The 26190-nt window shown below is 39.5% G+C and overlaps 1 protein-coding gene across 2 annotated transcripts; it reads left to right on the top strand.

The window, feature by feature from the left end:
• Nucleotides 1–9202: 9202 nt before the first annotated feature.
• On the top strand, nt 9203–20137 carry LOC141605109 (protein N-terminal asparagine amidohydrolase). 2 transcript variants are annotated; one of them, XR_012526297.1, is made up of 11 exons: nt 9203–9413; nt 9683–9765; nt 11103–11288; nt 11820–11884; nt 11977–12076; nt 16213–16251; nt 16348–16533; nt 17021–17199; nt 17475–17594; nt 18762–18867; nt 19933–20137. XR_012526297.1 is itself a non-coding variant. In XM_074423754.1 (11 exons), the coding sequence occupies exons 2-11, from the start codon at nt 9718–9720 to the stop codon at nt 19944–19946; spliced, it is 1047 nt and encodes a 348-aa protein (XP_074279855.1). In that variant the 5' UTR covers nt 9278–9413; nt 9683–9717; the 3' UTR covers nt 19947–20137. The 2 variants fall into 2 exon arrangements, 1 of the variants encoding a protein (XP_074279855.1); XM_074423754.1 differs by having other exon boundaries at nt 9278–9413; nt 18758–18867.
• The last annotated feature ends 6053 nt before the right edge of the window (nt 20138–26190 follow it).

Here is a 26190-nt window from a genome sequence, read left to right as displayed (position 1 = left end):
TACAATAGAGCAACAACAACAGAAAGAAGCTACTATAGCTGAGACACCGCACGAGTTCTGGAGGAACCCGTCCGAGTTCTACGTTGCCTCGCCTTGGTCGCCACTGAATTCGCCTGAGTTTAGAGGCAGGATTCTACATTATACTATGAAGTCGCCCGAGTTCTAATCTAACCCGCCCGAGACAACGACTTATTTCCCCCTTTCCGCATCTCTCTAATTCCCTCACCTAACCCTAATATTGTAACCACCCCTATAAATACACCACTTTATAATAATTCTAGGGAGATGCTCTTTTATGCTCTTTTATGTCCTAGGTAGGCCCTTGTAGTCCCTTTTATGCTTTCTACATCTTTCAAAATAGCCTCTTAAGTTTAGATCTAATCTTAGATTAGTTCTAATCCTTCCTTAAATTAGATTAATCTTTCAATAAAAACACATTTTATTCACTCTTTAATACCTTACATCTTGGAATTCTTTGGTATGTATTTAAAGAGAAAGTGACAAGTTTTTATCTTTATGCAAGGATCCTCTTTTATTTACGTTTTTTAGTTGGTATATCTCTTATTTCTCTTTAATCCTTTATTACTACTTGCTTTGTTTCGGTTTGCCTTGTTTAGATTACATGTTTATTGTTGTAGTTAATACTAGTAGTGAGTAGTGACCTCACTAGGATTAGTGGGAGATGATGGGTAAGATTAAGGCATAATCCTTGTTTGTTGAGTTAGAATTGTTGAATACTTGTCTTGCTTCTAACCTATGCACTCTACATGTTTGATGAAATGCTTGAGAACTACCTCCATGATTCTCCACCTGTTTATACACACCCATAAGATCGAGAGCCTTGGATTGTGGTAGAACTTGCATAATGTTAGTAGACCGACCTTGTGTATGCCAAAAGCTTGCTCGTGTTAGTATATGGTCGGGTTGTTAGACCAAAAGACTCAACCCACTTGCCTAAGTAAGACTACCCATTGACATGAAACCCAACCTACTAGTCACCTTAGTCAGCCATACGAACCCACTCTTCCTACTTTTCCATTTTTATTAATTTAACTATTGTTATTTACTTGTTTTCATTAATTTAGAATACAAACCTAATTTTAATCGTGACACCGACACATTTTGAGATAAATATACTTACAACCCAAAGCACGTCGTCCCATGGATCGAGTCTGACTTACACACTTGCTAGTTGTTTGTTGGGAATATAAATATTGTTTGATTGAGTGGACAACGACCGGCTCATCATCAACTCAAATCAAATTTATTTTTTTTAAGAAAACTCATTAACAAGTATTGAGTTACTACTTCATATGCTTTTAACGAGGGGCGTCGTTGAGTCCGTGCGGCTGCACATGGTTCCCAAATGTTCAGCCAAAAACAACTATAATAAGGATAAATGAATTTAGCGCATTAATATACTTAACAAAATTCCACTGTCTTAGTGGTTAACAAGTAGAATTTTTAAGCAATAGAGCTCAAGTTCAAAACCCAATACAGACATTTATGTACTCTTTTTTCATTGCTTTATAAAATACTGTTTCTTAACCTCCAAGTCAGCGCTGGTTTTAACACAAACATCAAGAGTTGATTGACTAAAGAAAGTGAACTAATTGTAAATATTAACTTTGTTAATTGGCGTTATTTTTTCCAATTTAAAAATTGAATTATATACATTTGTTCTTTTTAAAAAAAATTCTTCCCCCAAAAATTCTGTAAATGTAAACAACTTATTATGGTGGGTAAGAATGTAAACAACTTATTATGGTGGGTAAGAAAAAATCATATACATTAAAGCAACAACCACAGAGCTGAGTTGTCGCTCTGTGGTTGAAAGTCAATAAGTCAAAAGCAGTTTTTTCTTTCCTTATTTTAAGGCCATGTTCTACAAGTGAATTAATTTGACAACATCATCCATTGTTCATTTTACAATTATTCAATTAAAAATACATAGCTTCAATTATACAATTACATATATATTTAACAAAAATATAATTAATTTCACTAGCTTTAACTTTTTTTAAAAAAAAAATAGAACTTTTTCACCGGTTTTAATGATTTTAATAAAAAGTTTAAAAATAATTAAAAGGTCTAAAAACATCCGCAATGAAAAATGTATCTATATGCAATACCAAAGTTTCTAAAATCATGAAGTAATTTTCGACTTTTTGTTGCTTTTAACTAGGCCAAATTGACAAATTGGTAAAAAAAGTTGGGGGTTGTGGACAAATTGGTAAAAAAAGTTCTACTTTGGACAAATTGGTAAAAAGAAATAAAGAATTGGACAAATACACCTAAATTTGCCATTTGAGTGGATAAATGAAGTTTCTCATCACTAATTAATTAAAAGTGGCTAATTAAGCTAATTTCACTCAAAATAAATAAAAATAAGGGTAATTGAAAATAAACTTGTTTTGTCAATTAATTTTACCACATATATTTTTTATTTATTTTTTGCGGTAATTTAGTTTTGGTGTAAGAATCATGAAGAATTAGACGGGGTAAACATACCTATGTATTAGATTTGAGTTCGATCGATAGAAATCGGTGAAAATATGGTTGGTAAATACGAGTCAGACGAGATAAGAATATATATCGAGCTAGTAATACGTAACGAGGTCAAGTCATGATTATACACGAGTCAAAATATTTCAAACACGAAAACAATATTTCTCATTCATTAGACATACTAATAATTTGCATGGTCGTATTTTGTTTGCTTTGTCTTAATGAGTGTATGATCGAAATTTTAAATTTTTTAGAAATACGTAAGTAAAGCTATTAACGAAAAAAAGTGAGGATTGACAAACGCGTAAAACGCAAATGATAACGGAGCCACACGAAGGAGTATACAGTCAAGAAATTGAATTTTTAAGCACACATTAATTAGTGGGATTGTAACTATTTTGGTGTATTTGTCCACCTCTTTGTTTATTTTTTACCAATTTGTCCAAAGTGGAACTTTTTTTACCAATTTGTCCACAACCCCCAACTTTTTTTACCAATTTGTCAATTTGGCCCTTTTAACTATCTGACATTTCGAAATATATAAAAATTGAAAAAAAATGTTTAACTATAAAATATAAATGCAATAAAAAGTGTATACTTTTATTATATAATCATTAGTAATTCCATTTTCAACTAAAAAACAATACAATAAATCTTCAGCCAAATAAAAATGAATGTTTTAAATAGAAAAAATGTGATCGGAGATTAAACTATTAACTAGTTTTTGAACCCGTGCACTGCACGGGCGGTAACGAAAATGGTCAACCCATACACTTTTGATAAGTTATGTTGCTAAATTTTATTCGAAGTACTTTGCTCTTTTTTCTGAACTTTTTAACTCATGAAAGATGAAATCTGAAAAGTAGATATAAAATTACTGGATATTTCATAACTTGTTTATTTACGCAATACACATTTAATTTTACTCATTAATGTACACTTTTAATCATAATACCCTTCTTGTTTATTAGTATATCAATTCTCTTCATTTTCTTTCATTTCTTCTCCCACCCACCATCGGACGTTTGGAAGCAGGGTTCGGCATTACTGACCGACTACTCGAGAACCACCAGGAGATCCTCCGTCGCAGTGGTGATCGCACCTTAGACCACGAGTACCTCTCAATCCCTGTCTCAACCGTCTCCCCCTCCCCAAAACTATTCACCGCCCTGTAATCCATATTCCACGTCCTCCAACTACCCTTCTCCCTATTGCCCCCCCCCCCCCCCCCCCTTGTACCTCGAGCATAACCATCATCACGACCCCACCCCATGCGTGACCCTAACCCCTCTCGTACCCTTATGCGACTTACTCACCCTAACCCACCTCATGCCTAAAATTTAAGGAGAATTATGATCTTACTCAAATATGAAAATAAGCGTAATTTTTCATTTTTGTTTTTTGAATTCGAGTCTAAGATTTGACAAATTTCGTTAATTCTCTTTTTGTTTTGATTTCTAGGTACAATTAGGTAATTCTTATTTTGAAATTAGATTATTAATCGACAAAATGATAAGGGATGTTCATATAAACTCGGTTACCATAATTGCTTAGGATCTAGTTTATCCAATATATAAGTTTACGAAAAAAAAAAGAATTAAGGAGTTTAATCATTTTAACCCTAAGTTTCATGGTAAGCCAGTTTTGAAAGTGTATTTTCATGTAGGGTTGTATTTAATCATTTAATATCTTCTATATGAGGTATTAACTTATGAATTAATAATTAAATTACACATTACTTACAATATAAATATTAAGAATTTATTTCCTCATATAACTCCTTAAACATAGCCCTAAGGATTGTATTTATCATTTCCCATTTTAAAATGGTGTATAATTTACTACTCTCACCATTTATACCACAAAGGTATACGATCGAGTTAAAATTATCGGATATGCCGCTAAGCTTAAAGATTAGTGTCCTAAAAATACTCGAATATCATAATCTCGGTTCTTATAATTGTTATACTTCGTCTGTCCCAATCATTTGTTTTTTTTTTATTATTGTTTGTAATGAGTATTATAATTAGAAGTAAGCAAATGATTAGGATAAACATATATTAGTGATTTTTTCTTCTATTATTTATACCCCCGTTTATTGCCATATATAATCTCTGTCAAATTTCGGTCATTTAGCAACTCGATCTAAATTATTCTTGGAAGCTGATTTTCACCCCGTGAGAATCTTAGGCAATGAATGAGGTAACTCTTCAAAAATCCGCAAATTTCGTACCCAATGACAAGTGGTAGAGTGAATGGCATCCTGCAACATTTGGTAGAAAATCAAACTTATGAAAAAGACTAAATCGGCCTGAACTGAACTGAAATTAACTTAACTTCTAAAAAATGAAACTAAACAGGGACTAACGGATCATTACACCCCTTCTAATTCCTTAAATGTACATACTCTAACAGACGACTCCTCGGGGACCCAATTCCGATTATCTTCTCTTCCAACTTTCTCAACATACCCTATAATTCCCTAACAATGACCGGCCAACTTTTAACACCAACGCGACTGTGACTCACCATTGACCATCCAATCATAACCCATATCCACCAGTCACCTATCACGACTCTCTACCCACCTCACTTCTCATCACGTATAACTCCCATAAGTCCACAACTCGACACTCTAAAGTTGACCTAATTCGAGAGATAACTCAACATTAACTCAAAATATCCCGATATATACAAAAAGTCAAGTCGATAAAGACCAAAATAAACCAACATAATGAATAACACTTATAAAATAAAATTGACTAACCTAGTAACTTCCATGAATAATGACCGTAAGTTCATAACTCATCTCAAACTGGTAAAATATTCGGAAAAAATCAATTGGATAATGATTTGATGAGTCACACCAAGCAAATCCGACCCAAACCCAATAAATTATCATAATGATGCGGCCAAGAAATGAGCTTGATAATGACCCGACCCGATAATGACATGTCGTCCCAACTAAAATCCGACCCAGCAAAAATATAAATGACGCAACCTAACCCAAACCCGATCTACGAATTAACCCGGCTAACCCGACCTTAGACATGGTCAGGATCGTTATGATTCGAAACCACGCCATCTGAGCAGACCCAACCTGCTCTATGTAACACATAAAAAAATGTGATGTCATAACATGGTAAGCTGTTACTCGTACGACGTAGTTATTTACTTGCTTAGGTGAATTGCACACTGTTAATCTGTGATGGTCTTTAATAATGGCAAAGCTATCAAATTTATCATTTGTTTTACTCATATCTTCCAACTGATTTCCTTCTCATTTCCCATCGTTTCTTTCAATTATGGCCAAAAGGACAGCAATTAAGAAACCGAAGTGATAATAATTTAACTGAAATTTCTCTGTTCTTGGTATATAGGTTAGTAAAGGAATGCAATTCTTTCACACTAATTGAATGAATAATAGATTATCACGTTAGAAAAAAATTATACCCTCTCTGTTTTGGTCATTTGTTTACCTATTCCATTTTGGTGTGTCCAAGACAATTGATTACCTTTTTATTTTACAGATGCCTTTGATTTGTAACTTGATATTCTACACTCAATTTGATTCACTTGTCACTCAATAACTGCTCCATTCCTTTCTAAATCAAATACACATTAAAACTATCGATTAAAATCAACTAATCTTCTAAATCCTAATTGACAACAAGCATGTGCTTACTCAATTGATGAGTCGATTAAACTCAAAAAGAAACATGTAACATCAGCACATCGAATTTTAATTGATCGAATATTTTTTGGTTGAAGATTTTGATAATCGTTTTGATTATATAAGATGAATTAATTGAGTGTGATAGATGTAAGAAAAATTGATTTGAAATCAGTCTTTGAAGAAGAAGAAAATAGAGGAGAGAGAGCATTTGAGTGGCTGTGAGGTATGGAGATTGGAGACGGAGGACAATGAAGTAGCTAGGGTTACATTTGCAAATGAATCGCATGGTGAATGGCATTAATTTTATTCCAAATATTTGGGTTTGTGGCTTTATGCCTATTTATCATGGGCTTATTTAGTATTATCCGATTATTTTCATTGATTGTACATAGTATTAGATTCGCACAATTATATAATAAGACGATTTTTTATTGTCAAATGGTCTTTTTTAAAAAATAATTTATTTATTACTATTAATAATAAAAGAGTAACTTTTATGTAAATAGACCGTCTTACGATATTATACCGTCTCATACTCTCATACGATATTCATTTGATTTAACAAGTTGATATTTGCTCTTACAAATTTATCGTAAACGGTTTCAATAAATTGTTGGAAACAAAACGGTCTTATCCATAGTAACATTTTAATGATAAATCCCAATTAAACTATTTAATAGACAAATAACATAAAGTTGTATTTTAATTAGGCCCGGCAAACGTTCAATCGGCCGGGTTCAGATCGGGTCAGAGTGGGTAGGTCAATTTCAGGTTTGCAATAGCTCGAGTCGGGTCGAATTAGTTCATTCGGGTCATTTTTGGGCCAGCTATTATCAAGATATTTATGAATAATAATGAGTTTGTAACTATAAACTTTCGGGTCGAGTTTTATTGGGTCGAGTCAAACTCGAGTTGGTTAATGACTAGGTATTATCTCAAATAGACGGGGATGAGAAAATTTACTTCAGCTCAGATGAGGTTAGTAAAGATGAGAGCAATATTGGGGTGCATGATCTGTATTCCACATAATTTCTTAACTCAATTAAGTGTTTTGAGCTTCCAAATCACGAATTAAAGCTGAAGGTAGGTGCTATAGTGATGCTTCTTCGAAACATTGACTAATCTCGCGGATTGTGCAACGGCACTCGACTAATAGTGACAGATTTAGGATCACGTCTAATGAGAGCAACAGTCGTATCAGGCAGTCATAAGGGCGATAAAGTGCATATTGCCTGTATTACACTTAGTCAATCTGATTCCAGTAAGTTCCCGGTACAGATTGACAGAAGATAATTCCCTGTGGCAGTGTGTTTTGCAAGGACAATAAATAAGAGTTAAGGGCAGTCTTTAGCATAGACTAGCACATGTTGGGCTTTATATTCCAAGGCCGGTGTTTACGCACGGTCAGCTCTATGTGGCTATTTCAAGAGTCACAAGCAAAAATGGACTGAAGATTCTGCTTTGCTATAATGATAAATGCGTGTCTAGTAGAATAAACAACGTACTGTATAAAGAAGTTTTCGAGAAGTTATTGTTTTTTTTTTCCTTTCAAATTTGTCTACTTTTATTATGCTTTGAAATTTTCGATAAGTTATTGTTGTATTTTTATTATTGCCATATTTTAGATACTCTCGATAGATACAACTTTATTATTGCTATATTTTAGATACCCTCGATATATATTTCAGTTAAAGAAGCATTCACTATTAACACATTTTGCTACAACAATCTAAACAACAAACCCGTGCAATTTGCATTGGTTTAAAACTAGTAAGGATCATGATCCAAAAGCTGATTGTGGCCATGGTTGTCGTTTGATTGATTTACAGACTCTAGTTGTGCAGGAACCAGAGTAGATAAGAGGGGTTCCTGCAAAGACCCGAGTTAATTTGCAGAGTTCAGTGAAGAATGTCATTAGGATAAGAGTTGGGCATTGTCATTTAAAATGTAAAAATACTCGAGTTTTGTCATAGATTGATGCACTTACATGGTTTGGGGATTAATCGACATGTGATTAGCTCTAACAGTATGTAATAGTTGGGTTGTTCATTGAATGAAAACTTATATTTTCACAAAAAAAAAAAAAAAATTATTCTATTTATTTCGGATCATTCAAGTCGGGTCATTTTCAGGTCTACGATTTACCAAAGATTTTATTAGTTAATTTGACTAATCCCTCTCACTTGCTCTTGTGAGAGGTTACAACCTTATGACGAAAATAAAGGTGGCAAACGGGTCAATCGGATCAGTTTCGGTTCGGGTTATTTCGGATCGGGTTATTTCGGTTTATCTGTTTTTTTCGATTTCAGTTCGGTTCAACTCGGGTTGGATTCAGTTTGCACTTTTAATCGGTTGCAGATATTTCGGATCGGTTCAGGTTCGAGTTGGGTCAATATTGATGTAAATAAAGTTCGAGTCGGGTTAATATCAGAGCAGATGAGATTCGAGTTAGATCATAATCGGATCGGATGTCAAGGGATTAGGTCTTTATTGAAAACATTGGATATAATACGAATAATTTTGTTTAAAAAGTAATAAATAATGTTTTTGGTATAACTACGATATAATATTAATTCATTGACGTCAAATGGGTGACACTCATGTACAAAAAGACACTCTAGATGTAACGCCTAGGTACATTCGGGTCATTTCGGGTTTCAATGTTGGGTTTCTGTCATCAATGTACGAGTTGAAATCAGTTCAGGTATATATCAGTTCACATTAAAACAATTCAGGTTGAAATAGTTCAGGTTCATTCGATTTTGGGTCTATTTCGGATATTACAAATTCGGTTTGATTTTGAATTATTTCAGATCGATTCAGGTTTCGGGGTGAAGTTCAGTTATACCTTTTGGGTGTACGGTCAGGTGTCGATTCAGGTATTTTCGATCAATTTTTTTGGATTCGGTATACTTTTACCAGGTCTAGACGAAATATTGCCGTAACAAATGAAGAAAATACATTTGTGACGGCCAATCTACATAGAAACGATCAGAAGAGGGGATGCGGGAGAATTCCAAAAGTAGAGGTCGTTAGAAGTTGGGTCCTACTAACAAGGCCCGATTTAGACAAGTCACAGCACGTATGAGCATCACCTTGGTTGGTAGGCCTGATTAAACAAACAATAAACAGTACCCAAACTTTCTGCATAATAACTAAACTAATTTTCCCCGGAAAAAAGACAACCACCACAATCGGCGAACTCTACCTCCGATAACATTTCACACTTGTAAGATTTTCATTTGCCTCTTCTTTACTGTATTTGATTTAATAATCATCTATCTTATGATCTTTTTAATGCTAATTCTTTGTAATTTGATTAAATTTAAGTATTTGCATTTACACTGCTTTTAATTTTGTTGAAGTTATTTATTCCCTGTAGATTGTTTGATCACAAATTCTCATTTGTGGCGGGCATAAGGGATTGTCCCCCCTCTTTTGTTTGTGAAATTTTAGTGATTTTGGTTGTTTGATTTCAAGTTCACTATCGTTATTTAGGGGATTAAACAGCTGATTAGCTATTTGAGGAAGTTATGATATTCGTCGGCGGCGTTCCGTTCCAAAACAATTCTAACAATGAGGTACCTTTTATTTGGTGCTAATTGTGTTATAGCTTCAATGGATGTCAACGGATTTAATTATTCCTCCGTCTTGGTCATTTGTTTACCTATTCCAATTTAGGGTGTGTCTTTCATTTGTTTACCTTTCTATAATATGAAGATTTTTTATGGGTAATTTGATCACACATCTATTATGGTCCACTTGACATTCACTAACAACTATTACTCCCCTCCTCTTTTCTCAGTCTTTGTGCTATACCCAAAGGTAAACAAATGCGACAGAGGGAGTAGCTATTACACCTATTTGTTTATTTGTCTTCAAGAGTTTGATATGTTTGTTATTGTCCGGCTAAATATCGCTTTTTATTATTTTTTAAATTTTTTTTTTTTTTTTTTTTTTTTTTGTATGTGTGTTGTACTCCCACTGATTACGAAGACTTACTATTTGACTTTTGGATTCAAAGTCGTAATAACTTGGACCATAAAATATATGGAATATATTATATGAAACTATATAACCGAAAATATTTACATTTGTTATAAAAAGAAATATTAATCTCAGGGAAAAATTGATCACAAATTCTTATTTGTGACGGAAGGTATCCGTCACAAATAAGAGACGGATACCATATCCCCTCACAAATTACCCATTTGCCTTGAGTGGGGGAAGCACATGGGGGGACCCTCCTTTGTCCCCTCTACCCATTTCCTCTCACAAACTACCCGTCGCAACCCGCGACCCGTCGCAAGCAAGACTTACACAAAATTGATATAAGTAATGCAAAATGATCTAGTCCAAGTGCCGTCTCGCATAAAGTCAAATGGTTGATTTGGGAATCGCAGGGAGTATAAGGAATCAGTGGCATACCCCGACAATGTAGGTTTATGTGGTTTTGCTAAAAATTTATTTGAAGTCTTGCATGTATAAAAATTGTGGAATTTTGAATTTCTCGATACTAAAATTGTCGGTAAAGGTACAACAAAGTTTGTTTGTAGTATCCCGAGATCTGTACCCATACACCCGTACACGTGACTCGGCTCTAGTAAGGGATCATGTAGTTGTAATGTAGTACTCCCTCCCATTCACAATAAACCTCCCATTTCATTTTGGCACAAATATTAAGGAAACACACTACCCCACCATATAATTAAATTTGAACCACACAAATACACTACCCCACCATACAATTAAATTTGGACCACACAAACACTTACCAAAAAAGGAAATAGGGAGGTTATCGTGAATAGACGGAAAAGGAAATAGGGAGGTTTATTTTGAATGGGAGGGAGTATTACTAGATTTGGAACACCCTTTGGTTTTCATTGTTGAAAGAAGTGAATATTATTTGGTTGTTTAGGGGAGTTGTGACCTTGTTGCTTTGATGGAGCATCCTGCACTCATATCTGCTTCTCTTTCTTTGAGAGCGACCCCGGAGAAAGTCTTTTCGGCTTCTGAAGCATCATCGTCAGATGGATTGACAAAGAGCAAGCATGTTTACTTGTTCCAACGAGAATATGCGACCGTTGATCCTATGCTTGTCGATGTAAGTTAAAGTTCGTTAGTTTGAAAGTTTACGCGACTAGGTTGGAGTTTATGCTTTCTTTAGTGTTTAAACCGTGCCATTGAGTTACTTTGTTCTAGTTTTTTTCAGTTTGATGTATTTATTTATGGTTGTGTTGTCATGGATCTCATATCAATTTTTAAAGAGGTATATTGCAGCAAAGTTCACACATCATCATATGGAAGGTAGATTTTGGAAACTTTGTCCACTAAGCTCACGGCTTTATACAAAATATCTCTTTCATGGCGGTTTGTCTCTAAAATATTGGAAAATCATCTATTAAAGAAACTCAGATCCTTATTATAAAATATGATATTGTTGTAAAAGTTATTTTAATATTTTTAAAAGGGTAATTAAGTCAAGTAAAATACAATTTTACAATAATACTTATGGAAATATACTTGTGGGCTTTTATAATGCTTTGTTGACACAAATCTATGATATATCTGAATTTTCATTAACGGCTTAACTAAACGATGTCTGTGCACTTTTTCTATTTGGATGTCATGAAAGTTAGTTGGCACAGACGAAGCGACTACTTGTGTGGGGATTGTTATTAGAAACCGGAACAATGGAATGTAAGTTCCTTTGGATTGAAGTTCAGTTTCGATGGAACTCTGTAAGAGCTATCTTCTTCTGCATTATCTAACTTGACTCCATCCCTTTGCAGGACATCAGCTGCTCACATGGATTCTCCAAAGATTGTCAAGATTGGTCTCTCACAGATGCTGTCGAAATTGGCTGATCAGAAACTTGACGCAGAGTTAGATGTGAGTATGTTACATAAACTCGTGCCTTCTAAAGGATCCTCTCCATTTCTCTTCTTTCCATTTCCTCTCGAAGAATCATATAATAATAGTTTGTATTGAATCAAATAATGATAGTTTGTATTCTTTACCCATTATCTCTTTATTTTCATGCATAAGCTTTGGCGAGAAAGGGTGTGTCTCGAAAATATATGACCTCATAAAGGACATGTATGAGGGTGCTACACCAAGTGTTCGCACTAATGTTGGGAGAACGGAAGAATTTCCCATTACCATTAGGGTGCATCAGGGTTCCGCACTTAGTCCCTTTCTCTTTGCTATGGTTATGGATGAGTTGACAAGAGATATTTAGGACGACATCCCTTGGTGTATGATGTTTGCGGATGATATTGTGTTGATTGATGAGACGAAAGAGGGGGTCGAGAGAAAGTTGGAAATGTGGAGGCATACTTTGGAGACTTGTGGGTTTAGGCTAAGCAGGAGTAAGACCGAGTATTTGAGGTGTTAGTTCAGTAACGTGGTGGTGGGGTCGAGATCGATAGAGGTGGGGAGTATTATTTTTGATGGAATGTTGTTGAGGGGTCAGATTTCTTTAGATATCTAGGATCTATTATTCAAAAAGATGGAGAGTTAGACGGAGATGTGGCTCACAGAATTAAAGTGAGATGGTTGCGTTAGAATTAATTCCCTCCATTATGGAGAAGTATGTTTCATGAGAAACATACGTAAATGAAATTCTAACTCAATGAAACTTACTTTGCATTGATCACATGAAATCAATATGAAGAGTTTCATGTACTTATTATATGTGGAGTTATAGCTTGTCATTAGCTATAAAAGAAGAGGAAAACTACGTAGATTAGCATCCTCATTTCCTCATTGTTATATTTATTTGAGTGATCAATAAAATTCCTAGTGCGACTATAATGAGGACGTAGCCAAGTTGGTGAACCTCGTAAATATTGTGTCCTTGTTATTTTTCCGATTCTTATTATCTTTATTATTGTGTGAGTGCCTCATACCAAAAATCCCTACAAACGGGTATCAGAGCTCGGTTGGGCAGATGAGGGAAGAGCGATCCACTAAAATTCACAATAATGGAAGGAGGTAAAATTTTGTTCGATAAATTCGATGGGAAAGATTTTTCTTTCTGGAAAATGCAAATAACGGATTATTTGTATTCAAAGAATCTACGTCTTCTTTTGGAAGGCACTAAGCCGGATTCCATTGAAAAGGAAGAGTGGGAAAAATTGGACAGGCAAGCGCTAGGTGTGGTGAGATTAACGCTGGCACGTAATGTTGCCTTCAATGTGATGAGTGCAAAGACGACATTGGACATCATGAATGTCCTAGAAAATATGTATGAGACACCTTCAGCTACAAATAAGGTTTTCCTTATGCGTAGATTGTTTGGTTTACAAATGCAAGAAGGAACCACAATGGTGGATCATATTGATTTTAATGTGATTACAAGACAACTTAGCTCCGTAAATATTGATTTTGATGATGAGATAAAAGCATTAATTTTATTATCCTCGTTACCTAGTAGTTGGGATACTACGGTGACTCCAATTAGTAGTTCGTAAGGGCAAGAAAAGCTCAAATTTGAAAATGTATGTGATCTAATTCTTAGCGAGAGCATTCGCAAGAATGAATTATGTGAGACGTCGGGAATCAATGGGAGTGGATTAATTGCTGATAGTAGAGGAAATAAAAATAATAGAGGTGGTTATCGTGGAAAATCAAAGTCAACAATTAGAGGAGGTGCTACATGTTGGAATTGTGGTAAGAGTGGACATGTAAGGTGGAATTGTCCAAATCCTAAGAAAAATGGACAACAGCGTAATAATGAGGATGGAAATGCGGCTATAGCTCCGGAGGATGAAGGTGATCTTTTGGCAGTGAGTGTCGAAGATCCGATTGAGTCTTGGGTATTAGACTCTAGTGTATCATTTCACGCTTCTCCAAATAAAAATTCCTTTCATAAATTTATTGGTGAACGGTGTGGTACTACTTACTTGGCAAATGGTAAAGCGGTGCCGATTATGGGAAAAGGTGATGTTGAGATACGTACCCGGGGGTTGGTGGGAGCTAACAGATGTCATGTTCATTCCGAACTTAAAAAAGAAATTGATATCTGTTGGAAAGCTCGATGAAGTAGGCTACAAAGTTGTCTTTGAGCAAAGTTCCTGGATAATAGTCAAGAAAGCTATACTGGTAGCTCGTGGGACTAAGAGTGGAACTTTGTACACCAGTGCAGGGTGTAGTGACATGAGTAGTGTAATTGCTGAAGGGATGAAGAATATAGTGGTTTCACGAGACTTGTTGCAGGATCCGAAAACTATGCATAGTGGGCCTTACAATAAGCACCGTGGGAGTAAAATCGGTGGCTTGAAGACAGAAGGTGGTCCGAGAACGCACAAGGTGAAACTGGCACGCTCAAATGTGTATGAAAAATCAAGAAGTTCTAATAAGGCATGTAAGGGTATTTCATTTAGGTGGGAGTGCACGCCCCGGAAAACGAGGAATGAAGCCCGACAAGTATGGTTGCCGGTGGGAACAAACTTGAATGGTGAAGGGTCGAGGTCTGCGCTCTTGCATTTAGCATGAGCAAAGACATGGTCGCATTAGGTGGAAAAGTAAAGTTGGTGTTACCTCCATAATTGTCGGGAGGTGGGAGATTGTTAGAATTAATTCCCTCCATTATGGAGAAGTATGTTTCATGAGAAACATACGTAAATGAAATTCTAACTCAATGAAACTTACTTTGCATTGATCACATGAAATCAATATGAAGAGTTTCATGTACTTATTATATCTGGAGTTGTAGCTTGTCATTAGCTATAAAAGAAGAGGAAAACTACGTAGATTAGCATCCTCATTTCCTCATTGTTATATTTATTTGAGTGATCAATAAAATTCCTAGTGCGACTATAGTGAGGACGTAGCCAAGTTGGTGAACCTCGTAAATATTGTGTCCTTGTTATTTTTCCGATTCTTATTATCTTTATTATTGTGTGAGTGACTCATACCAAAAATCCCTACCGGTTGAAATGGAAAAGTGCTTACGGGTTTTTATGCGATAAAGATATGCCCAAAGTATTAAAGGGAAAATTTTATCGCACGACGATTAGGCTTGCCTTACTTTACGGCTCCGAGTGTTGGGCTGTGAAACATTGTCACATTCAAAAGATGAGTCTGGCGGAGATGCGTATGTTGAGGTGGATGTGCGGCCATACAAGGAAAGATCGATTAAGGAATGAGGTGATTAGGGAAAAAGTGAAAGTGACGCCAATAGAGGACAAGATGATGGATAACCGATTAAGATGGTTTGATCAGGTAAGAAGGAGACCTATGGACGCACCCGTTATAAGGTTGGAGGCCTAGGCAACAGACAAGGTTGCTTGGGGTAGAGGGAGACCAAAAAAGACATGGCTGATACAGCATGATATGAGATATCTGGGGTTGGATGAGGGAATGGTGACGGAGAGGGCACAATGGAGGGCAAGGATATATGTAGATTTTTAGTATTTGGCGTTATTTGAGATATATGATGTTTTTATTTAATTTTTAAAAAATTATTTGTTCCTTTTGGATTTATTATACCTTTTGACCTACAACTTTCTTATATATTAATCTTTGGTTCACTTTTAAGGTATTTCCGGACCCTTAAGTTTACTTCGGTTTTCAAAATCGTTTTAATTTTTATTCTCGATTTAAATTCTAAGTTTTTATAAAAGAAATTCGGATTTCAATTTTAAAACCTATAAGTTTACCCGGCTTTTGTATTATGTTTCAATGTTTCACTCCCCTTTTGTTTTTCTCTTTTTCTTTGCTATTTTTCACATTGAGGTGTGCGTTCGCCCATGGACGGTTCCAAGTTTCCAACAAATGATTCATGTCCGCCGACCTCAAATTATTTTGGGATTAAGGCTCTGATGTTGTTGTTGTATAAACTTAGAGCCGTTCAATGACAGAATATGATCTCGAGTTCTCGACTATTCAAAGAAAATCGACCATCCATTTCTTTTATCCATTTCTTTTAGGAAATGGAGAGGATCTTGGCTCCTTTTTATGTATATTGGCCTACTATTGATGCTTGCTTCTTTATGAGAGAATTTGCATCTCAATGTTTGCAGGTGCATCTCATTGGCGGATTTGATGATACCCCATCCTTGGTCTGTAAGAACTGCTGCTTTGTATTCAATTTCAAAAGTTATATCTAGAAGTTATATGCTTAACTGCAACAATCCATTTTATTTAACTGTGAGCAGCTTGCTGGGAAAGCTAGACATAAAAACAATACAAAGGGCGGCTATTCATTTCCGTTGTGTGCTAAAATAATCGAAGGTTTGGGAAAGAGTGCACTGAAGTTTCATATTCAAACTTTATTTGTCCTTGGTCACAATACTAAAAATGACGGCGAAGGGAATGCTTACCCAATATTTACGGGCTTCTTGGTGAGGGCTGAAGATGCTCTAAATTATTTATCTATGCTATCTGACGTTTCTTTTGTTTCATTATGTTAACTTGAGAGTCAAAATATGTTTATTGTTGTGTACTTAGTTAATTTATGCCCCACTAAATTTTTTACGTGTCTTTGCATAGAATGGCTGTCATTTATATCTTAGGTTATGCTTGCTACTCCACTACACTACTCTTCAGCTTTACTATTGTGCCATCAGTTTCATTTTTTGTTTTACAATGTGCATGACCACATGCATAAGATAAGCATACTGTTTAAAAGATGCCTTGCCTTTTTTCACGCTTTCTTCTGTTAAGACCTTCAACTTGTGAGATATTCACTCCACACTATGGGATGTGTCACATTCCTCTTGGTCATGACAAGACATGGTATTTGGAATTTGCTCCCTCCTACAACAAATTTGACACTAATTTAAGATTTTTAGGATATTAAAGTTCTAAATTATTTTTGTTGCATTCCAGATGGAAACTATGACGGGAGCTGTTACCCCAGCCATTTTTGATAAGACAACAAGGTGTCCAGATGAACTTGTAAGAAGAATTCGGGTTTCTGCTTCATTTGAGGACCCTTGTTGGAGGGGGAAATTATTGGACACATACGACACTGAGACAGACCAGTTCATCATTGCTCCAAGTTCTTGGTAGATTTTGTTTCAAGTTGGTCAATTTAATCGATTAGCTTTTCAATAATGTTAGTATATTTTTTGAAGGTTATGGAACATATAGATTCAAATTCAGATTGAATGATGCTTTCACAAGAGTGCTAATTTGATGATATTCACTCATATACTCTGGCAGATATTAGTGTGTCTTTAAAAATGAGGTCGACATATATAAGGAAGTATATGTTAGAAGAATTTGGGTTTCTGTGTATATATTATAGTGATATGTTCTGATGTTTTCACTTCTGATGCAGGAGTGTGCGTAAGGTTCAAATGGCTACTTATCTGCAGCAGCTGCCTGATTCAGAAATCCTTCACACATGTTCTACGTCCCCTTATGCTGAGGCACCAGATTTTGTATATAATCAAAGAAGGTTTGAATTTTCTTCACAGACGCCGTCATATTGTGTTGATTTCTATGTAGCCTGATGTTTCTGATTGCCACTGATTGTCAATTAAGAAGTCAGCGTGCTTGTTGAGCTATTGGATTCATCAAGTTAATGTGAACTTGATACCTCTCTGTTAGGTCCCTCTTTTCCAACTTCAAGAAAATGAAAATACACGATCTAATTTATTATCTGTCTGACTGTTGTATATTACTTTGTCAAAAATAGCAATAACAATAAGTGTACTTCCTAACATGGTAACACCCCCTCCTGTCTCTTTGGTGTATTAGGAGTTACGAATAATTCGTCTAGCATATACCTGACACGTGCAGAAGTCTCAGACTCTGCTTCCTTTTGAAAAATAAACATGGTTTTTGGTTTTAATGAAGCCTCCAGTTCTCATACTCGTGTTGGACAGGGGTACGCGAGGTAATATGTAAAGACTGAGTAACATAGCCGAGGTGAATTCACATCTTGTTCCCTCTTTGTCCCCGAGCTTGTCTATGGTAGCCTGGTAGGATCTGTGTAGTCGTTAATGTGTCATTGTGTAGCTCTTGCACGTTGGTTCATTTTAGAGTAGTTGAGTAAGACTGAACTTTTCCAAGCTCATTTGGGGTGGGTTTTAACACAGTGTTGAAGATTATCCACATTGTAAATGAGGGAGTCTTCCCCTTCTGGATGCAGTTTATATAAGTCCAATAGCTGGTCCATTGTGGTATATACAACAATGGTGGTGTATAACCGCTGAGAACTTAGGTCAAGTCGTGGGAGTTGATCAAACTTTACATGAGGTCTCACGTGGTCTCATGGTTGTGACCCTCGAAATGTGGCAGTGTTAAAAGGCAAGAAGGTGAACCTTACTGCCGTTATGGCCCTACCCTGCTTGAATCCGGTGAAAACTGGATGGTTTACACCAAAATGAAACAAGTGGTACATAATTCATGAAAGTACTGAATGTAGCAAGAAACTGACGACTCTCTTCCAATGGAAATGAAGGCGATTCCCTGATTGCGAGGCATGAGTTGAGTTTGATTGATACACTCTGGAATTTGGATAGACTAATCTCGCTGGCCACACTGTCCACACAGCATTTACCTCAGAATATCATGTGTACTATTCTAACCTATTCTAACCTTTTCTGTTTCCTGTAGGCAGTGGGATTATTTGATCAAACATTCAAACTGGAAGGAGGTATTTCGGATGGGACAGCCACGCGTGTTTAAGAGGGATACCAATGGACAATGGGTAATGATTGAACAAGGTAGCATCATCCGACTTAACCTAAGTTTATAGCACTTGTTCTCTATGTAATACTATACTTTTACCAGGTCAAAGAAAAAAGGCCCAAAGGAACCAAAAAGTTAACTAGTTTTAGGGGAGATGCTACCACAGCAGGGTCAATGTATTGGGGAACGGAACTATGTGTGCGTGTGGTACACGCACCTCTCACAGATCTGCGTGCCCCATGCATTGACGCTGTGGATTAATGAATCCCCTTTTTTGATTTATGGAATTTGGTGCGTTGATGGCATAAACGGTAGACCTAGTAAATGAGTCTGCTTTAAGTGTCATGACAGGTCAATTCTCATGTTTGTCTTTTTGGGATCAGTAATTACAAGTAAGGTCAGTCTGTCGTTTTTTAGGCCGTGGTGATTAAGTTTTTTTTCGTTCAAACTAGTCATTTTGGGTCTATCTTCAGTTGTTTTTTCGGGGTTTTGGTTCAGATCAATTTGGGCTTGGTTGGGGTTGGGCAATGTCTATGCAGTCTAGTTGGCAAAACTCAAATAAAGCTTTGATGGCAAATAGTCACTGCATTTTTCTTCAAGCGTGTTACAGAAGCAGCCATTATGTTATCTGATCCAACCCAATACCCTTTCATCAACAATAGGTCTTGGTATAGACGGGTGGGGCGAACAGACGGGTAAAGACCTCTAATAAAATGGGTAGGGGGATAAGGTGGGACACTCCCATGTGCTTCCCACTTTATGGCAAATGAGTATTTTGTAAGGGGAAATGGTATCCGTCTATACGTATAGACGGATAGTGTCCGTCTATAATGAGAATTTGTGTTTCATCAAAGTGTAACTCAGGCTTGCATCTTAATTCATACACCCCCTGACAAAAAAATATTTGCAGCCGGAATTTTTTGGGAGTTTATGACTTCTGTGTACAAGTACTGCGAGAACTACTTTATGTTCTCGATTCTAGAGCAAAAGTTTTGGCGAAGTGTATAGTGTTTGAACATTTAATGCGCCTATGTAAAAAGCTCTTTATTTTGGTAGTCTGATAGTATCTGTTTTTTTTTTTTTTTTTTTGGCGGGTGAAGATCTTCTAACATGATGATGTCATTGGAAGAGCCGGATAATGATCGTGGCGCTGAACTCATCAGAGTATGCGCAATTTTATCATGATTCTAACTGTGAAAACTGCTGCATTATATGTTCCCTTTTGTAAATCTGCTTGCTATCCTGTTTGCCAATAAAATGTACTATCCTCTATTGGTTTATATATCCCCATTTTCGGACTTTCAACTTTTTAAGTTCTATAAACCATTTTGTTCCTCTTCTACTCCCCCATATTTGTGGGCAAATCAATCTTATACGTAGGTCCTTAATGTTAATATAAAATCGTGAAAGTGGTATACCAGCCCCCTTAGTATAATTAGACCTGACAAAATCAACCCAGCCCGATTGACCCAATCTGAGATCCGAAATTGACCTGAACTGCAACAGCTGAAGGTGACCCGAAACCTAAATTGACCCGACTCGAACATGATCCAAGGTTTGTTGACCCGAAACTAACCCGACCTGAAATGACCGATTCGAAACCACCCGACCCGAAAATGACCAATAAAAAAAAGACTTGAAATGGCTAATTTTAAAGCGCAATTAATATTATTTACTGTTCCGGGTGTAATTCCGAAGCAGTTATTTGTTACCACTCGTGGCTTGTAGAATGAGGTCTTTGGTTGAATCATCCTTTCGGTCTCCTGAAACAATGAACAAACTGAGGGCTCGGCTTTGGCCGAGCGTACTCACTCCGACGCTCAAGTCAGTGAACTTAAAGAGATAAGTTGTGTGTTACTTGGCGAAGTACATATTGTAGAGAGATAAGGAAGATATTACCAGATTATGAGGTATTTAGGTTATATTTCGGATCCTTTCCTCAATGAGGGTTGAAGAGTATTTATAGACTTTCACCTTTTGTCACGTAGTGGCCAAGTGGCTAGCAGGTGGAAACACTGATCTACCCTCGGCCGAGGGGCCCATGGCAGGCCGGCGGGCCCTGTTGACTCCATGCCGAGGGGTCTTGGACATGAGTACGCGGATATGTGCCCTACCGGCTATTTGTCCCAGTAGAGGCACAAGAGACAAAGCCGACAGTCGCTGCGTCGGTTAGGGCCGCCTAAGTCGTTGACTTCTTTGTGGATATCTTTGACCTTGCTCAATATGTTGACTCGGTCAGCGGGTGCAGAATATGCCCCATCAATTTGCCCCCAGCGTAGTCTATGCCGTGGTATGGACCTTCGATGAGTGTTGAGCGTATTCTGCGCAAGTTTGAAATTTTCTGCCCCGGCTTCTTCTACCTCGGCTTGGTTCTGCTTAGGCCGTACCGTATCATATCCCCCCTCCACATGGATGTGTAATGGACATCAGATGTGGAAAAGAAAGTGGCGCTGGCCGAGACCGAGGTTGTGAGTGCCGTGTGCTTTTGATTGCCCCACCGGTCTTTGCCAAGCTTGGTTGAATCGGCGGGCCGTTTGGCAAGTGGATACCAAGGGGCGTGTTGAAGAAGATACGTCGATTGGCATTATGTCAAGGAGCGTGTTGAAGAAGTTTTTTGAACGTTGTTTGTCGATTGACATTCCATGGCTGCATGCTTGACATGTGTCTCGTTGTTGATTGGTTGACGCTTCATGGGCTTTGCCCTGATTGGTCCGTCTTCGTGGGCTTTGCTCTATAAATAGAGCAGTATGCCCCTTAATTTTCGCACAAAGTTCAACTTCTCAAAAAATTTTCTTTCTTAGATTTTCAAGGGTTTCTTTCTCTCCTAATCTTCAGAATCGTTACTTCGGCGTAGCACTTTTTCCAAGGTAAACAAACAAATTTTTCAACTGTTAATTGTTTAAGTTTCTTTGTTGTGAACATGTCTTCGCGATCTGGGACCTAGTAATCTGCGCCGGGGTTCCCCGACGCGTCTTGATGAAGAGGAGGCACTAGCCGCCGTTCCGATAAGGGTGGGGCCCTAGGTCTCCTTCTCCTGAAGTTGATCCAAAAGTTCTGGAGGATTGGGATGATGATGATGATGTTGATGATGACTGTGATGATGAGGAAAGGGCTCATCCTAATGACGAGAGGACGTACGTCCTGGATCACGGCGACGCCTGTAAGGTCGGCCCTGACCGTGCTTGGACCCATAAATTTGCCAGTTGTTCTGGTCCTGACTTCTTCGAACATCATTTCTCCTTCGGCAGGGAGTATAAGATTGTTATTCCTAGAGATGGTCGGCCGTCACATTGCCCTCCTCCGGTCAGATCGGCGTATACATCGACACCGGAGTATGGACTCCGGTTTCCTCTGAATGAACACGTTATGACTATAATTAAAGCCATGAACGTCGCCGTGGCCCAACTGCACCCATTGGCCATTAGGACTATAGTCGGCTTTGTGTGGCTCTGCCTTTTCAAGGGGGAGGTCCCAACGGTTAACTTATTCCGCCGGCTTCATCATCTTGCCGTCGGCCCCCGGTCGCGTTGGGTGGTACGGCGTGCGGCGGACGGAGCGGGTTACGTATCCGTTGATAAGCTTTCTTCCGCAAGGACCGGAAGGCGCGGTGGGTGTACGTTGAGGTTCGGAGGATTATCCATCGCCCCGGTCCTTCCAAAGACCGTGTCAATTTGCGGTGCGAGAGTAAGGGGGAGCATGACAAATGGGTCTCCCGGAGTAAGCTTAAGATGGACGCGGCAGGTCTCTCTTAATGCGGATGAGAAGCGAGCGATGAGGGCATTCGAGGCCGAGAAGAATGGGATGCCGAAGGGATGGATGCCCCCGACGCAGATCATTCTTCGGGATGATGAGTCGCTCGCCACGTCGGCCTCATACCGGCCCTCGAACGGGGTGAGTGGGGTCGGTGTGAGGCCCATCTCTCGCTTTTAATGTTTCGTTATTTGAATTTTGATTTATTTCTTCTAGTTAACCCTTGCTTCGTTTCCTTTGCGGCCACCGTTTCGGCCGGATGCATCTCGAAGATATCCTTGGGAGAATGGGACTTGCCAAGGACAAGACAGTTGTTAATTTGCATCCTAAGGCCCAGACCCGTGATCGCAGACCGCCGCCAAATAATCTCATGGATCAGCAGCTGAAGGCCCTAGATTTGTCGGCGGCCCAGGCGAAAGTTGCCGGTAACATACCGCGCCGAACGCGGAAAACAAAGTCTTCGGCGGCGACGGCGTCAACATCAGTTCCACCTCCAATTCCCTCATTTCAGAAGGAGACGGTGGAGGTCGTTGATATTACCGCCGAGGAGGTGGTCACCTTGGCAGTGGAATCTCCTCTCTTCCGCAAGAGGAAAGAGACCACTACTGCCGCTGATGCTTCGTGGCATCTCGCCGAGGCCAAGCAAAGAAATGCGTCCTCCGGCCAAGAAGGCCAAGCCAGTGGCAGATCTATCTCCGTGGCTCGGACTTAGCAGGTTCATTAGGCGTTTCGATGACGAGGCTCTGGTATGTCCATGAATGTTGATATGGATGCTTTGATTGAATTTTTTGTAGATCAACCGCCGCCGCCTACCGGACACACTGTTGAACGACGTGCTGAGAAGCGAACTGCGCAGGCAAGTGGTACAGATGCCACCGTCGTCTCCTCCTTCCCGAAGCCTACCCCCGCCTAGATTAGGTCGGAGGGCCTGAGTTTGTCCGGTTCTTTGTCGAAGTGGGCTGAGGTGGCCGGTGCTCTTATTGTGGAGCAAGAAAAGGCCATGGCGGAAGCTTCTCCACAGCTCGAGCGGCTCAGGCTTGAACTCACTGCTGCGGGGAAGGAAGCTGAGAGGGCCAAGGCTGAGGCTGAAGAGGCGGTCCGTGCTGAGAGAAAACTTAGGGAGGACGCCGAAAAGGCGATCCTCGCCGAGAGAGCCAAGGCCGAGGTGCGGAGGCCGATGCCGCTAAGGTCTTTGGCTGGGGGCGTGACCACCTTGAAAGTCGCCGACTTTAATGCTAAGAAGAGGGACGAATGGAAGGCCATGTTTCGGGCCCGGGCAAGGTGGTTCGGAATAAGGAGGCTATCATCGCCCGAGAGGGAGGAGGACATTGAGACGCTCCAACGCGTTATCCTCCCTAACATGTGCGCCCAATCTGAGGACCCTGGCCGAAGAAGCCGCGGGGAAGTGATTGGGGAGCTCTTTCTTGATGGCTCCTTTCCGTGGCCAAAATTTGACGAGCTGCTTGATGACAAGCTTGAAGCTAAGGAGAAGGCCGCGGAGGCGAAGGCCGCTGAGGAGGCAAGGGTGAAGAAGGAGGAAGAGGAGGCCGCGGAGAAGGCGGCCCTTCGAGAAGGCTAAGGCGCCAAGGAGGAAGCCGAGAGAATGAGGGCGGTGAGGCCGAGGCCGCCAAGACAGACTTTCGGGTCGCCTACCAAAGATGATATCGCTAACGTCGCCGATGGCGGCGCCAACGAGCATAGGGAGACGGGCGGTCGTCACCGAGCTCACCGGCATCTCGGATAGCTTCATTTGTTCGGGGCCAATTATTAAGCCTTTCCTCCCCTGCCATCTTTTGGCGCTTCAAATGATATGTCTGTAACCTTTTGTTCTTCTTTTCCTTGTTTTTTTGTAAAACTTTGGTAGGTTGTGTTTTGGCTTATCCCTATGGGGACGGTCGTCGTCTGTATTCTCCTTGTAATCATTTTCAGTAAAGTTTGATCACAATCCTTCACTTGTCTTCTTACGTTATTAATTGAGCGCTTTTTCGTTTTTACCTTCGGCCTGGCCGAGGCGGTTAGAATGCGTATCTGTTGTGTTCAACGTTTTTTTAAACATGTTGGCATGTTGGTCGCTTCCTCTTTCACTCTCGGTCTGGCCGAGGCGTCCGATTTGCGTTTACCAACCGCTTGTTGTGAACATGTTAGCGTATCGACCGTTGTGTCCCCTGCCAGACCTTCGGTTGGCCGAGGCGGCTAGAGGTTACGGCTCGACAAGCGTTCAGTATCTCAGACATATTGATCGCTTCTCTGCCAGGCCTTCGGTTGGCCGAGGCGGCTAGAATTGCGTCTCAACTGTACTTATACGTTCCTAAGGCATGTTGGTCGCTTTCACGAGTATCAATTGCTTTTGGTAGTGATCGCCGTGGCGTCTACTTCTTGGGGTGATTTGCCGGCTTGGGCGTGGCGTCTACCTCGATATGACTACGGAGGGATAAACACTTTGATGGAAAACTTGGATGATTCTTCATTAGATATAAACACGCGTCGGGGTGCCAACAATTGTTTTGGACACCTCCGCCGCTATACAAAGTATTTCCTGAGATTGTCGGTGTTCCAATGGCTCATCAAAGGCACACCCTCCATGTCACCCGGCCGGTATGTACCCGACCTCATTTCTTCAACCACTTTGTAGGGACCCTCCCAATTAGCCGTCAATTTACCATGAATGTTCCCTTTGTTGGTGGCGGCCGACTTTCTTAGGACTAGATCTCCTACTTTTAAGTCCCTTTTGTGGACTCTTAGGTTGTAGGCTCTTCTCATTCGGTTTTGGTATCTTTGCCAAGTTGAGGGCGTCTTTGTATCTCGACTTTCTTCGACCAGTGTCTAGGGAGGCTTTCGGACCTTCCTCGTTTTCAACCGGGTTAAAGGTGGCCGTTCGAATGTCGCAACCGCCGCTTCAATCGCGGGGATCGCTTCGGATCCGTAGACTAAGTGGAATGGATCTGCACCCGTTGCTTCTTTCTCCGTGGTCCGGAGGGACCACGGGACGCCGGTAGTTTATCGGCCCATCTTCCCTTTAGGTCTTCGATCGCCTTCTTGACCGTTGAGGATTGTTTTATTGGTCGCCTCACTTTGTCCGTTGCTCGTGGGTGGCGAGACGGAGGAGTATGCAAATTTGATACCAAGTTCCTCCAACCGGTTCATTATTGTGTCACTCCAAAACTCTCGGCCGTGGTCAAATACCATGACTTGGGATAACCCAAAACGAGTTATGACATTTTCCCAGATTACCTTTCTTACGGCGGCCGTGGTCTTGGCGAGTACCGCTACGACTTCAACCCATTTGGTGAAGTAGTCACGGCGACAATCAAGTACTTTCTTCCTCAGGATGCCGTTGGAAATGGCCCTAGTAGATCCATCCCCCACTGTGCAAAAGGAAGGGGACTAAGTAATACATTGCCGAGTCTCGGGAAGGTGCATGTATCACGGAGCATGCATTTGTGATTGTTGCACTTTTTGGTTTTGGCTCGGAGTCCTCAAGCATGGTGGGCGAAGTAGCCGGCTCGGAGAGCTTTATGGGCTAGTGTTCTTGCCCCCATGTGATGACCACAGATGCCTTCGTGAATTTCGTCGATATTAGCTCGCGTCGGTACCGGGCCGACACATTT

The sequence above is a fragment of the Silene latifolia genome, chromosome 1 (genome assembly GCF_048544455.1).
Source record: "Silene latifolia isolate original U9 population chromosome 1, ASM4854445v1, whole genome shotgun sequence".
In the NCBI taxonomy this organism is placed as follows: domain Eukaryota; kingdom Viridiplantae; phylum Streptophyta; class Magnoliopsida; order Caryophyllales; family Caryophyllaceae; genus Silene; species Silene latifolia.
Note: the sequence above shows the minus strand (reverse complement) of the source record. Positions and strands in the feature narration are given on the sequence as shown.

Coding starts and splice junctions, on each gene's coding strand:
- LOC141605109 (XM_074423754.1), top strand. CDS start 9,718: ATGATATTCGTCGGCGGCGTTCCGTTCCAAAACAATTCTAACAATGAG. Junction 11,885..11,976: donor AGAAACCGGAACAATGGAAT/GTAAGTTCCTTT, acceptor ATCCCTTTGCAG/GACATCAGCTGCTCACATGG. Junction 12,077..16,212: donor AACTTGACGCAGAGTTAGAT/GTGAGTATGTTA, acceptor CAATGTTTGCAG/GTGCATCTCATTGGCGGATT.